Source organism: Dicentrarchus labrax, unplaced genomic scaffold, assembly GCF_905237075.1.
Source record: "Dicentrarchus labrax unplaced genomic scaffold, dlabrax2021, whole genome shotgun sequence".
In the NCBI taxonomy this organism is placed as follows: domain Eukaryota; kingdom Metazoa; phylum Chordata; class Actinopteri; family Moronidae; genus Dicentrarchus; species Dicentrarchus labrax.
Window position 1 is genome coordinate 14,115,519 of NW_026136712.1, and position 17,381 is coordinate 14,132,899.

Consider the following 17,381-nt stretch of genomic DNA (forward strand, 5'->3'; position numbering starts at 1 on the left):
TGCATTTGTGAAAACACACAGTAGTAAAAACTGTGGAATCCTGAAAGTGTCCTGTGTCCAGCAGGAGTTTATTGAACTGTATGTTCATGTTTTAATTTTTTGTCAAGGTTTTGAAAATTGGGACAATTGGGACTAAGATGACCATCTCATTGATAGTTTCTTGCTTTCTGTTGGTACTTACACAAGTAACAATGTGTGCCCTCTGTTTACATGGTTACTGGGTTTATTACTGCCTTTGCAATTAATTCATGAAGTATGGTTCTCAAAAGTCAACTTAAGAAAACAATCGTAGACCATTACTTTATTCATTTTCTTTCAAGAAGACATATAAATTACTAATAAGTCATATTCTTTGGTGATTCTCTGTTATGAGAGAACTGTAGCTTTATAAGGGCTACTCACTGTTTAAACATGTTCTTTGTTTGCTGCACCTGCCAGTGAATTTCAGAATAAAAGGAAGACAAAGATGTGCACATACTAAGTTGCTTTTATTAATACAGAACTGCATGCTACAGAGACTGTACAGCATAAACATTTATTCATTACAAAAAAACATGGTTTTGGAACCATTTAAAATAACAGGAAAAAACAAACGAACAAAAAGATAAGAGCATAAAATAGAACAGGAACATCACAGCCGTTAAGGAAACATTCAAACTATTTATCATTAGCATCTTAATAAACCAGAGAAGAAATCGACAGATTACAGTCGCGTCATGTCAACTACAATGGCACCGAGTGGATGATTCTCTTGTAGCTTTTTTTACAGCCTCTTGCAACATCAACATGCCTATTTTTTCTATCTACCTATATGTAGTAGTGTACTTAAAAGTGGCAGTTTGTGTATTTTTTTGTATTTAATAGTTTTTTTATGAACCTCCTAATATACATAATTTGGCCCTTGTGGGTTTATACAGTATGATGTCCGCCTTTTTATTAAGTTTAAATTTTAATATTTGACAATTTGCTACCAAACACATTTGTTATAGCAACATTTATACTACATACATAGCAATCTATGTAACGTCACAGCAAAGAATGGTATCGAAAATTAAAAAAACAAACAACAACAAAACAAAAAAATCAAAAAAAACAAAAAAAAAGATCCCTACAGCATGGTTAGAGGGGCAGAGAAAATTATCACAAAATTTGGCACGGAAAATCTGTACACGAATCTACAGTCTGAGAGATGTGACTGTGCAATAAAAAAGAAGGGCTTTAGACACTTTTCCAACTACTGAAGACACGGTGCCCACTGTCTCTTGTTTCAAGTTTTCTTTTCTTCTTTTTGTAAAATGGCTTATAGACGCATTTCTTGAAATGAAGTTGTGCATACTTCTGTTCATGAGATCTACACAGTACACTGAGTGGAATCCAGGTTTTCAGTGAGGAAAGAAATCAATAACAAAAGATTTGCCTTTTAAAACCTCCTTGTAAAAATGGATCATTCATATATAAGTCGCTTACCTTAAGAAAAAATATTTGTACAATGTATTAAGAAAAAAAAAGTCAAAAAGAGACACATACAAGATACAACAAGCAATCTCTAAAGCAATAAATACTACTGGTCCTAGCGTTGTGACATTTTGAATTTAATAACCCTCAACCCTCCCACCCCGACCTCCCCTCAAGCCCACCCAACTTGCCTGACTCCACCCCAAAGGTAAACAACAAAGAAAAAGACAACGCAGTGGAAGAATGCATATTTAACACAGTAATCCCCCCCTCCCCATTATTCTGTACATTTAAACAAGAACAAGTAACATCACAATTAAAGTTGTTCCTCAGAGAGGTGTCACCGCTAGCCTCATGCCCTCCTAGAGTTTGAACAGATGTCAAATGATTGGTTCGCAAGCTCGTATTTAATACAAATAAAGAAGGAGAACCAACTCTTTCAAGAAAAGGGCTCATTGAATAATCTAGCCTACCTTTTTATATCCGTCTTTTAAACATTTTGAAGTTGAACTAAATAATTTTTCTGTTTGCGCTGTTGAATACTACAAAAAAGACAAAACAAAATTCATAAAAATTTTGGCAGATTCACAAAGCTATACTACAGCTCATTGTATCATTTCTTTATAATAATTAGATTTTTTGATAATGATGGGTCAAATATTGACCAATGAACTTTAATAAAACAAAAACTAAAATTTCAAAGCCTTATGGCACAGAAACATAAAAGAGAAAAGAACTGACGGCAAGTGAAATATAGCAGAGAGAGGGCCTAGAAAGGTGTGTGTGTGCAGAGCTAGAAAAGAGGAGAAGAATAGGGTAGACTATTCTATAGACTTGGTCACTAGCGACAGAGGCTGAGGGGCCGTGGAGGGGAGGAGCGAGTGGGAATGACACAGCGATGCCGAGGACCGGGCCATTGAGGACACCACAGAGGAGCCCGGCTGCCGCGAGGACGAGACGTCACCGTGCTCCAGGGCTCCGTTGTGGGAGGAGGCGCCAGGCGTTTTGCTAGCTGCAGCAGAGTTTTCCAGCTGAACCAAAGATGGTGGAGGCCCAGCCAGGAGGTGCGGGTGGTGGAGTGGCTGGTGGGCCGGTTTCATAGTCAGTGAGAGAGGTTGCATTTGTTCAGTCTGAGGTTTGGACTCTTTTGAGGAGGGGGAGGGGACCACTGAGGAGGGGGAGGATGGGGGGGAGTCTAGTAAGCTTCCGTCCGTAGAGGGAGGACTGGCACAGCTGCCTTCACCTTGGATGTAGCGAATGCACTTTTTTTTTCTCCTGAGGAATAAGGTGAGAGAAAGAGAGCATTATTTAGCATCACATCTTCAAACTGCATTGCCTCTTAGCACTGTTGCTGACTTAAATGCACCGCTGCCTTTTTAAAATGAAGGAAAACCATTACTCGAAACTGGTTTCACATAACAGATAACATATTACAGGTGCATTTAAGTAGCTTTTTTGAGCGTCGTGCTAAGAAGAAAGGTGGTAGAAATGACAGTCAATTTCCAAATACTAAACCATCAGACAGGACAGACATGAAGGAAAGATCACAGGTGAAGCACCTAGACAGGAAGCAGCAGGGAAATGAAAAGCACACGCAGAGATGATGAAGATGATGATGAGATGATGAGAGGGCAAAATGAAGTAGATCAGAAGTAGTAATGGTTGCTCTCCGCATATAAACTCAGCCTTCTTACAGGCAGAGCTACAGCTGGGGATCAGCCTGTTCTCTCCAGCAACACGAGGTTACTGGACCTGCCTCACTCCTCTACCTCTATCTGGCTCTACTCTCTCTTCTCCTGAGGGGACAGAGTTTGGATACGAGGGCGAAAAAGTCAACAAGATCCACACTACCCCGTATCTGCCCCACAGACACAAGTGTGTGTGCGTGAGGGGTCAAGGCATCATGTTTGCATTCCTGCCTGGGGTCGGGACCCTCCCCCTGCCTGCTGAGTCCTGAGGCCAGGCCCGTTGCGCTCAGTGGAACCCGATGAATGAGCATGGGAGGGGAGGGAGGGGGAGTTAGGAGAGTAGGGGATTGTTGCATTTATCTGTGGTGACTCTGCTGTGAAGGCTGTGTTCAGATTTGGTTAAGGGGGAATCTCTGCCCACCTCATCTCTACCCTGACCCTGGCAGTGACCCCTCTCTCAGCTCTCCACTCTATCATAAGGATGCCTGAAGGCCACGGAGTATTAGTATTTAAGACTCTGGGAGGGACAGGGAGTAGGTAAAAAGAAGACTGAGGTGTATAAAAAGAAAGATTGAGGCTTTCGTAACATATAAGGCTGATCTACTGTGTAATTGAGGTTGTCAAACAAATCTTTTTCTGTAATTCTGAGGGGGGGGAGTTCAACATAAACATGAACGGGGAGAGCAAATGACTGAGAATGAAAAGGAAGACGGATATCAGCAAATCACATAAAAAGGGCTCACAAAACCTTGATCGCATGCTATGGTGAAAGACAGGCATGCATTTCCGATAAGCTTGACAGTACAAGCACACAACACTGGACAGTATAGAACACTGTAAAAGTCTGGAAAAGAGTGGGGATGAGGCTTTTAAGTGCATTCTGCACTGATACTGCAGCACTGGGTGGTGCGGAGTATCGATCGGCCGTAAAAAGGTATCATTTTGCCACTAAATACACATCTTGCTCTCGATAACTGTCTGTCAAACTGCAACAAATGAGCTAATATCCATTTTTTAACAGACATATCGATTCATAGTATGTGCCTGTGTATGTTATTGATTTCTCCGTCTCGGGGGAAATTACACCAGATGCATCTTTTAGGAAATGGAGCCCAGAGAGAACTTTTAACCTCTCGGCTCCTAAAACGAAGACTGAATTATCTCGCACTTTCGACTCTCCTGATCTCATGATGTGCTATTATTGTTTAAGGAATAATGCAGTATTTTTGATATTGTGTATGTCAGCTGGGAGGGAAATAAGAGAGCCAAGTGGAAAAACCAACAATGGCGGACTGTGTGGAGGTGGGTGGGTGTGATGTGCTACTTATTTCAAACATGATTTTAATACAGTAAAGTAGTTGTGGGTGTGTGTAGATGATTGACTAAATTCTTATTGGACCTTCATTACCGAGTAATTTCCTTTAAACTAAACTAATAAAGAGCTCAAAATGACCTCTTAAAGTGCAGCAAAATACAGAAATTGTACGATTTTGAGCCATCCTGTATAAATGATTAAAACAATACAAATGGAACGTGTAGCAGCAAAAACAAACAATGTGTGGCGATGGTTGTTGTTGAAGAGTTGTGTCAAGAAAGAGTGGGGCAGGGTGTGGTGCAAGCCAGACACAGAGAAGGGTATTACTTAGCAGAAACAAATACCTACCATGAAAATATTCCCAATTCAAAGACTGCTTGTGTCAGAACAGAAAGACAACAGGTAGGGACTAAGTAAGGGTTATTGAAGAGGAGTTTGGAGGAAGAAGAGGTGGAGAAGGAGGAGGAAGAGGGCACAGAAAAGAGTGTCACTGAGCAGGCCCTCAGAGAAAGCAGGGCTAAATTTGTAAGCATAACATTGTTATTCAAAGGACGCCAATTAGAACAAACATGACAGTTAAGATGGGAGTGAATTATCCACTGCCTGGAGAGAAAATGGATTTCAACCATAACAAGCCAGATAGTAAGAAACGTTATCCCAAATTACATTAGGAAACCATGATCTTGCAGCAAGATATTTTGTTCAGATAAAATATTCAGTAATCTTATTTAGAAATCCATTTTCTGCCACTGGGCTTGAAACCGAGTTCAATGAGGAAAAATTGCTGTGAGGGAATTTATAGCAGGAAGCTCCTCAGTGAGGAAAAGGAGCAGAAGAGTTTGCCATCTGTTACCACGCTGATGGAAACGTGTTTTAGAGGGATATAATAATCAAGGAGAAGAAGCTGCTCATTGTGGATGTCTTCCTCCCATTGGTACTACAGCAGTTATACCTGCATGGTTTGCACCATAAACTCAGCTGGTCAAGCCCGAACAAGGCACGACACTTCTTTGGGGTATTTGCATCTGTTAGCCAAAGAGGTAGACACAAACACACACACAGAAAAAACAAAATGGACACGTCATTGCACAGACAAAAACATGTAGCCAGGGCTTAGGTTTAGGCTGGCAACACTGGGATGTCCTCCATATTGACCAAGCCATCAGGCTCCAGATCCTCCAAGCCCCAACCTGCCAGTTTAGGATTTCTGACCAATCTCAGTGAGGCTTATTGTACTGTACATCCTGCAATGAAACCCCTGTAACCCCAGAGAATGTTTCTTCGTCAACACATACGCACAGACACCATTCACACAAACACTCTGGCATATGCTGTTAATGCCCTTCTTCCCAAACAGGAGGTAAAAATCAAATAGTGGGAACCTAGAGATAGACCGGCAGGGCGTGGCTGGAGGAAGCTGAGAGGTCATGATAGCCTGGCGGGACAGACAGAGGGAGGGAGGAGAAGAGGAAGAAAAGGCAGCAGCAGAGAGCGAAGGAGGAAGTCCCAGTGTACAGTTACCCAGCCTTCACCTGGCCCTGGCCAGTGCAAGCACACACCATACACACCTGCACGGGCCACACCAGTTATTCTGTTGATCGAGCCCAAAGCGCGCTCGACACTTCTTAGGAGCGCTCAGGTCTGATGCCGCAACAAGGAGGGGAAGCCAGCAGAGAGGAGGGATAGAACCAAAACCAAAACCATAAGGAACAGAAATTTAAAAGGAGGAGAGAAATAAAGGAGAAAAAACAGGTAACAGTGAATCTATGAAGCTTGGCAGTGGCTCATTGTGCAAGAACACCCCCCCCAAAAAACCCCTTAAAAGCCATTCTCAAGTGTGCCTTTAAAGATAGGACTGAACACAATTAGTGTTTCAGACATTAGTAAAAATCAAAATGCATGCAAATTATCAAATTATGACATTAATGTGGAAACAGTTGCTTTCAGACATGTAATCTAAATTCTAACTGGAGTTAAAGCTGAAGATAAGAAGCGCTTATTTGGTCGAGAGGATATAAATGGAGCAAATGCAGATTGGATTAATTTTCTGCTAGATGGTATCAGTGCACTATGGTTCCAAAAAGACAAGGTCAAGGTGAGAGAACTAGAGCGGTAGCAGACTGCTAAGACAGCACGGTCATGAGTTAGCCCTAGCCAGGGGAAGGATTAAAAAGGCTGGAACCTGAAGAAGGAATCTACTCCTTAGACCTGGCATCAAACAGTTGACTGTTTTCCATCAATATTGGCTGTCTGTTGCAGAAAAGCTGCCAGTCACTTGCTAGCTCTACCCAGTAACTGTGTCATTATTAGAAGTAGAACAGAGTGACAGCAGAATATTTGTGGTGGGGTGTTTGAGTCCAGGTCTCGTCTGAGTAGAGACAGTTTTAAAGGGGGACTACGCCAAACACATGCTGGCCTATCGGAAAGGCACAAGCGCAGCTACCGAAGCATGTAGATTAAGGAGGTTTACCCTGACATCAGATCTCTCAGGTCATACTCCAAAATGATAATCTAACTTTATATTATCAGTCCCTCAAGCATACTGCATAGTGATTATGCCAAAATACGGAAAATGCTCTAAACTAAATAGCAACATGAGTAAATGGAGGTAAATTAAATGAAAGATAATCTAACTTTAAGTCAAATGAACAATAGCAACATTTTGAGAAAAGAAAAGCAGCAAACAAAGGGAAAAAAAGAGCATATTTCAAAATATAGAATTTAATCTTAAACCTGCCTAATATTTGCACATTCATTGATAAATAGATATACATTAATAAAAAAAGAAGAAAAAATAAACAAGTTAGTGATTTAATACTCAAAATGACATTAGCACCTGTAATCGGAGGGAGTGAAAGGCAAGGGTTTGGAAAATATTCTCTGTGTTCTGAAAAAAAAGAACAGATAGAGAGGCCTTCAAGAAGAAATCCGTCACCAAACGAGCGCAAAATACATAATAACAAGTCGCCATTGCTCCTCACAGTACGATCAGAAGATGTGAATCATGAGAATAAAAATGGATAAATCATAGAATTAGCAAACCTCCTTAATTTTAAGATGTAAGTGATTTTTTTTCTCCTTATGTTGATATAAAAGCATGCATGAAAGCAAGCAAGGGGCAGCCCAGCAAGCACACACACACACACACACACACACACACACACACACACACACACACACACACACACACAGTACTGTAGTGCAGTCTATCTGCAGGGCACAGGCATTATAAAACGGGGCCACGCACACAACACTAGCAAAGTTAATGGCTCTCACAATGCTTCAACTTCACATTCTCAAAACATACATATCACAATACCAGAACGCTAAGGGGCAAAGTGGGGGGGGGGGTGTCAAGAGGGGAGGTGAGAAGGAGTGTGGAGGGGAGGGGGGGGTCATGCATATTCAGTTGTTATTAGCTAGGGAAGGCTAGGGGGTAATGGGAAAAGGGGGGTATTACAAGCAACTCTACCATTTAAATATTGCATTGGGTAGCATAACTATACAAAAAAAAAAGAGAAAAAAGCCAGGCACAATAACACACACACAAAAGAAACATAACACAAAAAAAAAAACGAGCTTGACTTTTATCTTGCAAGATGTCACATCTGCCTGACACATGATGGGGCTCTTCTAATATGAGAGATAATTGCAGCTCACTTACCATTGCTCTCTGCTTGCTGCTTTTCCCTTTTTCTCTTCTTCCTTTTCCCCTGTTGGTTAGCCGCCAAAAAAATAGAAAGAAAAAAATAGACACAGACAGGAACCTTAGTTATTATATTGCAGAATGCCCAAAACATGAAACAGAGAATAGGACTCATCTTTGTGTTTACTTATTTATTCATTCATTCTTTCTCTGCCTTTTTTTTTTTTTTCTGTCTCTGCCCTCCGGTTTGTAACAGCCACTACAGGCCAGACCAGAATCCTCCCTCCTCTCTCTGTTTTCTGTTCTTTTCTTCTTTCTCTGTAATCTTTTGTCTTATTTTCCTCTGCTTCTCTGAACATCTAAGACATCTTGACGAGCTTCTGGTTTGGAAGACAGATTTCTCTAAGGCTGCTCATGGAAGACTCTGGTCAGCTTGATCCCAAAACTGGACAAAACTGATGAGAATCTGCACATTTATGTGTCAGAACAAAGTGTTCATTCACCGCAGATTCAAATAAACAACATCATTGTCAGACTTTGTTTCAAATATCCTTCATGTCACAACAAGATGGGCTAAAGTCAAATCTGTCCCAGTCTCAGATATAGATATCAAAAGAAAATTACAGGAAGAAAGTGACCACTCAGGCTAGATAAGAAAAAAGCAAAAGAACTCATCCTGGTCATGTCACCTAGCGAAAGGGAAAAAGAACAGGCCGTTACGACTTGTAAACTTAAAAACTTACATAGTTGTCTCGTGCTGACCAGCCTGGGTACAGCTGCATGTGGAGCTGTCGCTCTTTCCTGGCCAGCTCATAGTACTTGGCCTGCTCCTCCCGCGATAGGGCGTGCCACTGTCAATTGAGAAACAAGAAGAAGACAAAGAAAGATTTTTACCATGAACAGGAAAAGTAAAGGTATGCAGGTTGTGAACTGGACTTAAAATCTACAATGTTGATCAGGTCACCACAAAAACCTCTTTATTAATAGGCCTGTGAATTCCTATTGTGGTCCTAGATTAGCCCAGCAGGTTTTTAACTGTATTAACTTTCAATCCCAGGTGTAAGTCAGCCCATGTTTAGGTAGCAGGGTGGTGGATCCTGAGCACCAGGATTCAGAACCACTGTGATAACTTTGACCACTACAGCATTGGTGTGTGTCTAGTGATGTGTTAGGACTTACCCTCCGCCCCAGGATCTGGTTGATGGCAGCGCTTTCCTTCAGTGTGCACTCAGCTACCACCTTGGCCCGCATCTCCTTCATGTAGAGCATGAAGGCATTCAGAGGTTTCTTTATGTGGACCTGTTTCTTCTTCTCTTCTTCCTTTTTAGCGTCTGACTGTTTCCTGTGGAGGACCAGAGGGCAGAAAGGTGAGCAGAGTCAACCTACGACTCAGTTATGTAAGGTTGAAACACAAGTTTAGGGCAGTGAAAGTCTACTCACGAGCTGTTGAGAGAGCTGATGTCACTGTGGGAAGATTCCTGCTTGACGTTGGGTGTGACGATGGCTGGGTGTGGGATGCCCGTGGTGTGCAAACTGTGGTGAGGGGGCACCATGTGTGGGGGGAACCTGGAGGACAGAAGACTGTGTAAATCGTCAGAATGGACACGGGTGAAATGAGAAGATGGCGCACATGTATACACAAGACTAAAAGGGCTAAATTCCAATCCCATCTTTCAAAGACATGTCAAAATAGTTTTTCAGTTTCTTTCATAGAAATGGAATTGGCCTTTAGTCACAAGAAAAGACATAAATGCACATACAAAACATCCACATGAAAATGTCCAAGGCTGATTCCTGTATTATTATTCACAACCAATTAGGATAGATTTTACCACTCAAAATGAGTCTGAGGTCAAATGTCACAGAATTTAATTTAATCACAGAATCCAGCCTGGACAGCTATACACTTTACACAAAGGTATAACAGCAAATAATTACAAATTATCACTAAACCATCAGTAAAATATCATTTGAAAAAGCTAAATGTGTGGCAGTTGCACAAGGATAAATCTCTTGAATGAAAGTTTTTGAACAACTCAAAAGGAAAAAAACTATACACTGACACTTGAGCTAAGTGAATTTTTGTTACCTTTATGTAATTACAACCTCATTGAGATCCATAATCACTAACAAGAGTATCCTAACAAATAAAGGCAACAATTCATGTCAGATTCAATGAAATGTGTTGGCTTGAGGGCTCTATGCACCTTGAACCTTTCTACTCATACTGTAGTTACAGAGAGACTATGCAGACTGATATATCAGTGCTGAGACTTCTAGATCTAGAAGAACCATTGAGGTTTTTGAGGAAAAAGTTCATACCTGCCTCAACAATTGTCACCTATGATAGCTGAGCCAGTGGTATTAATAAGATTTAAGTGACATTGACAATGTCTTTCATCTGTAGATGTCAAATGCCAATCGCAAAACTTCAATTCACTGTAAGAGTTGAGGAAACTGCATTTTGAGCAGTTAGATAGATATGAAAATGCCAGGTTTTGGAGGGGTAAAGCCTGAACCTCTATCTCTTATCAAGGAATATTGCAAACTAGATTAAAATGTTCTATCAAAGTCTGGTATCACTTCAGGTATTGGGTCTCTATTTGCTTCCTCCCATTCTTTTCTGTCAATTCAGCACTGTCAGCAGCACTGACATTTTTATCTTCATCCCTCTACACTCCTATCATCATTTCATCATCTCCAACCGCTCCACATATCGAGGCCAGAAACCCTTATTTATGAAATCGTTTCACAGGCCAGAACAGCCATAAGACGCCGCTCTACTGTATGTGCCAGTGTATGTATGACACTAATTATTTGTGTTTGAGCGTGTGTGCGTCTATCTGCATGTGTATATTTACAGCGCGGCGCCTCGGCTCCACGTGACCACACACAAATTTAAGAGAAGAGAGGAGGATGAAGGAGAAGAAAAAAAGGAGGAATAATTCTTTTTTTTTTAAAGCAGCTCATTATCTGGCTGTGTCTGGCTGCATGGCTCCGAGCCAGAATATAATGATGAGGATAAACTCGCCAGGAACAACTAGTTTCTGTTGGAGGCCATCTCAGGGGAGTGCCAGTGCGCTCCCCCCTCAAACTCTTTCCCTCTTTTTCTCCTTTCCCCTCTTCTCCCTTCATCACTGACACATTGGTGTTTGTGCCATGTCATCCGTTGATGGGGAGCTCGGCAGCAGTGGCTGCATATCGCCCATCATTAGGGCTGCTGCATTTTCTTCGCTCACTGCGTTTCCTCTTTCCCTGTTCACCCTCCCTCCTTCTCTCTCTCTGTGCACTTGTTAAAATTTCCTCTGTTCCGAGATCTATTTTTTTCTCCTCTTTTTCTTCTTCTTCTTCTCTACTCCTCCCTGTCCCCTCACCACCTCCATGCTCCTTTGCTTCCTCTCTCCCTCCCTCCTTCCCCTCCTCCTGCTGCCACTGCATGGCCCAGGTTATGGTTTAAACATGACGGCCATCCCTTTGAAGCGTGGGGGCATCATCATCATCATCCGGGCTCATCAGCAGCAAGCAGCGCCTTGGACCAATTTAACCAACACAGAGAGGGAGACGCAGCGGAGACCCCCACCCACCCATCCACCCACCCCAACCCTGGGGCTCCTACGTCTCAATCTGAAAGGTAAGAATGGCTGGCAGTGTTGGGGGGGGGGTCACTGGCGCAGCAAGCCCAGTGTCAGCCAGTGCCATTTAATTGCCAATGCGAAGGAGTAGCCCCCGTGCCTGTTTAATGTATAATGATCCGGCCGGTGCGCTTCTCGCGTTCCCAAGGAAAAGAGGGAGAGCAGGATGATGGGGGAACATATCAAAGGGCAGGCTTAAGCATAAGGGGCAAAGGGGCCTTCACATCCTCCCACCTGTCACACATACATTCACACGCACACACACACATTATAGGGGACCTGCACTGGCTCCAACCCCATTATCAAAATAATGTCTTTCATTTGCTCTTCTGTCTGTCTCTACTCTCCTTGGCTCTTTTTCCTCCCGTCCAAAAAGAATGCATTTTTTAACAGGACCTAGGTGTAAGGTGCTCATTGCAGGACTACGAGGTACCTGATTCATTCCCTGCATCCTAATTCAGTTCGGGCTACAGCACAGGGGACTGATACTGAAGCCGCATGCTCTTGCAAAGAACCGGCTCCCGACAAGAGTACAAGGCCAGGATGTCTTTTCTCTCCGATTTCCTCCACTCAGCCTGCTCCTTACAAATCGTTTGAGCTATCACAACAGTCTGGTCCATTCTTTGAACAAAACCAACTGGCTGAAGGCTATGTATGAAAGGATTCTGCCATTTTGCTGACACAATTAGACAGAACTTTACAAGACTTTGTCAACAAATTGACTCTTTTCCTCTGTCACATCAAAATCTGAATTTAGGGTAGGATTTTTTAATGTGTGAGGAGGATTTTTTTTTTTTTTTTTTTTTTTTTTTTTTTTAGGGGGAGATGTGCTAAACCCTCCCATTCTCCAGAGAGCTCCCAGAGCCCTCCATCTATTCAGTTATACTAATTCAATTAGGGGCCTCATCACAGGGCATTAGCTCTTCCCCATGGCCAGTCCCCCCCCACACCCCAGCCAGTATATTCAATTAACTGCACTGGAAATAAGATGATCACAATGTAGAGGCTGTCATTAAGGGACCAAATTAGCAGTCACTTAAAGCCCAGGTTGGCTGGGTACTGCTGCCAGATGCCGACGTCTGAACAGACCCACCGTCTGACCCTTTGCACCTGAGACTTGCTTGGGAAGAGCTGGGAGGGCCAAATCTGACTCTAATCCAGACACCCTTCTCTAGTATTAGCTTAAAAGTAACATTTGATGCAAGATGGTATTTATATTTGACTCACAAAAAGGGAACTTTAACAGCAAAAAACGGAACTGGACTGCTTACAAACTCAGTTTTCCCTTATTCTCAGGGCTACACTTTAAAAAATGTCATTCCCCTCGCGACTCCTCCCTCCCTGCATCTACATGATCCATCAATGTCACAGAGGTCTAAACACGCCGCCCTCAGGAGCTGCTTTTCCAATCAGGCTGTAATTAAACTAAAGCTTGGCCTCATCCCTAGACTCTAAACCAGCCCCGTCCAAAGTCCCCTGCTGCAAGGGCGTGTAGAAGGGAGGGGAGAAGGAGGGAGAAGAAGGAGGAGGAGTGGAGGCAGTGGAGTAGGAGGCTGTTTGTTTTTGTGTTGTTGCTTTTTTGGCTCCTCTAGACCCACAAATCACGGGCTTTTAGTCATCCAAAATTAATTATTTTCGCTTCCCACCAATATAGAGGACATGTGTCCCTCAAGGGAACAGTAAGTAGTTTAACACCAACTGACAAACACACACACACATGTATACAAGATGGCAACAAATACACATACCCCCCATGGGTGCACTAATGTCCACAGCAGCACTTGAGCTGGACCCTAATGGGCTGGACCAAAGCGCTAGCCAAGTGTCAGGCCCCAGCTTATATCATCTAGTCCCCTTCAAAGTGTTGCTGTGTTTGTTTATCTGTCTGGCTGCTCAGACTCACAGCAAGGACATGCCCCCAGCTCATTTCAGATCTGGCTGACATGCAGTGGGGGTAAATGTTCTTCAGGGGCCTCATTAGAAAATTATAAATATAATTAATATTTGAGCATGCTAGCTGGAGCCCCACACTGGAGAATTGGCCTTTTGAACACAGAGATGGGGAGTGTGAGCTCTCCTTAAGGGAGAAGTTACTGCTCCCTGTCTCTGCATGTGAGTGTGCATGTGTGTTGCTTGTGCATTGCCCTCACAGCCAACACAAACACACAACTGAACGTATGAGGGAGAGAGTGTGTGTGTGTGTGTGTGTTTAGCTCCTAGGGCTCAACTCACCTTGACATGGATGCGTTGACAGTGAGCGCAGTTGGGTAGGGGTGTCTAAAACCCCCTGTTGTGATTGGATAAACAGGTTGACCTTGCCTGGGAAGGGGGAAGAAAAGAAGAAAGGCGAAAAGGTAAAGGAACCAGGTTGATGGAGAAGGTAAAGCCCTCTGTCTCTCTCCTCTCCCCACCGTGGGCCTCTTTATTCTCATTTGATCAGGACAAAAATCTAGGGGATTGCAGAGCGCAGATCAAAGGGAGGAAAACTCTGAACAATTTGAATGCCACAAATCTTGATAGCAATGGCTAATTAAATTTCATAACCCTTCGCTCGGTGTCGACAGAGTGGGGCCCTGTTCCTCCCCAAGCTGGAACTAGGTGTTTTGTTGTGATAATTAAAGACGAAGCGCGGGTCTCTTTAATGGAGCCATCACGCTAATTGAGGTCTACACATTCAAAGACAAACAATAATGAATGTAAATTTATACCAAAATAAAGTGCAGCAAATCAAAGAGCGCCATGGCTGCGCTCTGGGCCTCTCTCGGTATTTAGATCGCGGTGAGAAAACATTAAATTAACAGAGCTTAATTTGTAGCCTTTTGTCATATTAACAAGTGTTGACAAGAGTTACCAGGGGAGAGCCCCCGTGTGGAATTGTGGGTAAAATACGGGCAATCACGGTTCATTACTCTAATTGGACCATACAGAGACATGCAAAATAGTATTTGCCACAAAGTAGCAAGTTGAGGTGGGTGAGGGCCTGAGGAAACTGCAATGGGCTGCTGTGGTCCAGGAGTGAGTGCGTTAGAAAGTTAAGGGATCAAGTTTAAGTTTTAGAGGACTCAAACACAGAGAAAGGACACACTCTGGGGACCAGGAGAAGACAGAGACAGCTTCCATAAATGACTCTTTGTACATAAAGACCAACATGCTGCTGCACAGTGTACACACATGTAAGGTAATATCTGCTTTCATTGTTAGCTGGTTTTCTCTTTAATGATTTAGCTTGATATTCAGATTATGCTTATTAATCATTACAATATGTGGGTGTTGCCAGCCTTTTTCACACAACTCATAAGAGAATACAGTAGAAAGAGTAAAAAAAGATTTGCTTACTGTGGTACTAACCATCCTAGCGGATGGGGGATCTGACCGACAGTGCCAGGTGACAGTGGGTAATAAGGAGATATATCTGGGGGATGTGGAGGCCTTGGAATTCCTGTGGAAGAAAGAGGATGACAGGAGCAGAGAGGAGGTGGACAGACAAGATGATGACAGAGAGAAACAAATCTTTGTCAGTGCTGAATTCATTCATTGTTGAGAGTTTCACATATGAATGGGGCAGACATCACAGGAGTGCAGATGGGAGGAAGAGGAGGAGGAAGAGGGCTTGTTGCTCGCATGTACACAGTGCTAAATCACACTTCCTGATCAAAGGCCTTTGAGGCGGCGGCGGCGGCGGCACAATGTGTTGGATGAGGCAGAGGGGAGAGAGGTGAGGAGAAAACACCAACACGATTCTTGTCACATTTGTCTACTGATTCAGAAGACTAATGATATAAAATGACTGAGGTTTAGAAGTTAACAAAACACAACAATATAATTAAAGCCTTCTCTGTGATCAGAGAGCTGCTAATACAGGGCTGCAGGTAGAGTCAGGCTGATTTATCCTGATATACTGGCTGGATGGATATGGATTTTACCTGATATACATGAATAAACCAATATTAGAAATATGCAACAAATGCAGATTATGATCTGAGGTTACAACAATTATTTTAAAATTAAGTTATTCTTCAGTTTAAATCAGTACCTCTGCTTTTGACTCATACTAATGGCTACCTAAATATCTATACGTTCAGTTTTATTGTGAGTTTTGACACGGTTATTGAAACGGGGTGTGTACATTGGCTCGTCTGTAGCCATTTGTCCAACGGATCCTCAGATTTAACACGAAAAAAACGCAGCGAATTTAGTTTGTTATCCCCCACAGACGAACAGTGACAAAGATGTCCAATTTAGGACAGCTCTCGTTGAGGGCATCGCCAAGCAATCACAGCGTCCGCGGTGTTGCCTTTTACTTTCTGTGGCAGCTGACAGGCAAAGAAACGGCTGCCCTGAATGAATGCCTTGAAAAGGTCTCGTACACAGTCGGGTGTAAAAATAACTTTCTCTCTCATGACAAACTTGAAACAGGCAACACTAGACATGTGTAAAAGCACAGCAAGGAGGTGTGTGCGCTCAGTAGAACAGGAACTAGGGTACTTTCATTTTGGCTGATATGTGTTTCTTACACACAGCTGGCTTTGCCTGTGCAGCTGTTGCCGGAGATATTTTGACCAGTGCCAACACGGCCGAATTAGAGCCAGATCAGTCTTTGCAGATCAGAACTTGGCTGGTGTTGGTGGTTACACCCAAAGTCTGCAGCTGATCCAGGTTATCCAGGAACTGACTCTTGAGAGGGATTCTGTTACTGATGGACAATGTGCTGTGCAGCAGTTTCTGCCCAAGCGGAAAACTTTACTCAGAATACTGTTATAACAAAGGCAAGTTCTATTAAAAAAAGAAAGCCTTACGAACATTATCCCATTGCCACACAGCGCTGAAGACCTAATATAGCTCATTAATTAATTAAACACTGAGCCCAATTAAGCAGCCCCATTAAGCACTACATTAAACAGCAGCTGGCGCATTATTTCCCCCTTGTAAGGACCATCATAATAAGGGAACATTATTACCTAAAACATTGAATGAATCCACCAGAGACTACTGGAAAGCATGAAATTATTCACCGCACTGAAAATGCATTAACCTGAAAGGATGGGCTGAATGACAGTTAACAAAATGAAGTGCTGGGTCAAGATGCTCACGGAAATGAATGAAATTGCCTAAAAATGTATGCTGAATGGTGGTGGGCAAGGGATGTGTGGGCAGAATCTGACTGCTAAACACGGACCCTCTGAATCTGTAGGATCAACAGGCTATAAAGACATAACTACAGTTCTGTGGATAATCAAAAACATACAAGCTCAAGTGCTTGGGTCTTCTATTATGAAGATTTTTGTGTACTTAGTTGAAGACATCATTCATCTACAGAGAGCCTTGAGGACTCAGTTTGTACTGCTCTCTGGCTGTCTTGTTTTGAGCCTTGGCAAATGTACTTGTGGTCGAGGTTGTTTGCTAAATTCCATGTTTAACGAGAGGTTTATGAGCCACTGTTCAGGTTCTTGTTCTCGAATTTAGGGCCACTTTCCACTGAGGCCAAGCCACGTTCATTAGCGTGCTAGCTAAATCAATCAGTAACAGATGAGAGCAGAAGTTGTCAACAAGAAGCACATCAGATGACTTTGTCCCACTTTAACAGTATCAGTTCATTCGATAAGCAAATAATGGAAACATTAGACATTTCTATGTATGGGTGGTGT

General features: G+C 42.7%; 1 protein-coding gene across 28 annotated transcripts in view; it reads right to left on the reverse strand.

Annotated features, from left to right (window-relative positions):
- Positions 1-469: 469 nt before the first annotated feature.
- Positions 470-17,381, reverse strand: part of tcf7l2 (transcription factor 7 like 2) — an 89,613-nt gene continuing 72,701 nt past the window's right edge. For 3 of the 28 annotated variants that reach the window (XM_051417329.1, XM_051417319.1, XM_051417324.1), the window contains 9 exons: positions 15,073-15,175; positions 13,969-14,055; positions 9,545-9,670; positions 9,284-9,446; positions 8,848-8,955; positions 8,123-8,171; positions 7,295-7,345; positions 6,027-6,099; positions 470-2,730 (listed from right to left, as the gene is read on the reverse strand). In XM_051417329.1, the coding sequence (XP_051273289.1) occupies positions 2,277-2,730; positions 6,027-6,099; positions 7,295-7,345; positions 8,123-8,171; positions 8,848-8,955; positions 9,284-9,446; positions 9,545-9,670; positions 13,969-14,055; positions 15,073-15,175 (1,214 nt within the window). In that variant the 3' untranslated portion in view covers positions 470-2,276. Of the gene's footprint in view, positions 2,731-4,805; positions 4,868-5,410; positions 5,484-6,022; positions 6,100-7,294; positions 7,346-8,122; positions 8,186-8,846; positions 8,956-9,283; positions 9,447-9,544; positions 9,686-13,968; positions 14,056-15,072; positions 15,176-17,381 lie in introns of those variants that run through there. The other 25 variants (XM_051417327.1, XM_051417313.1, XM_051417321.1 and 22 more) reach the window with 18 other exon arrangements.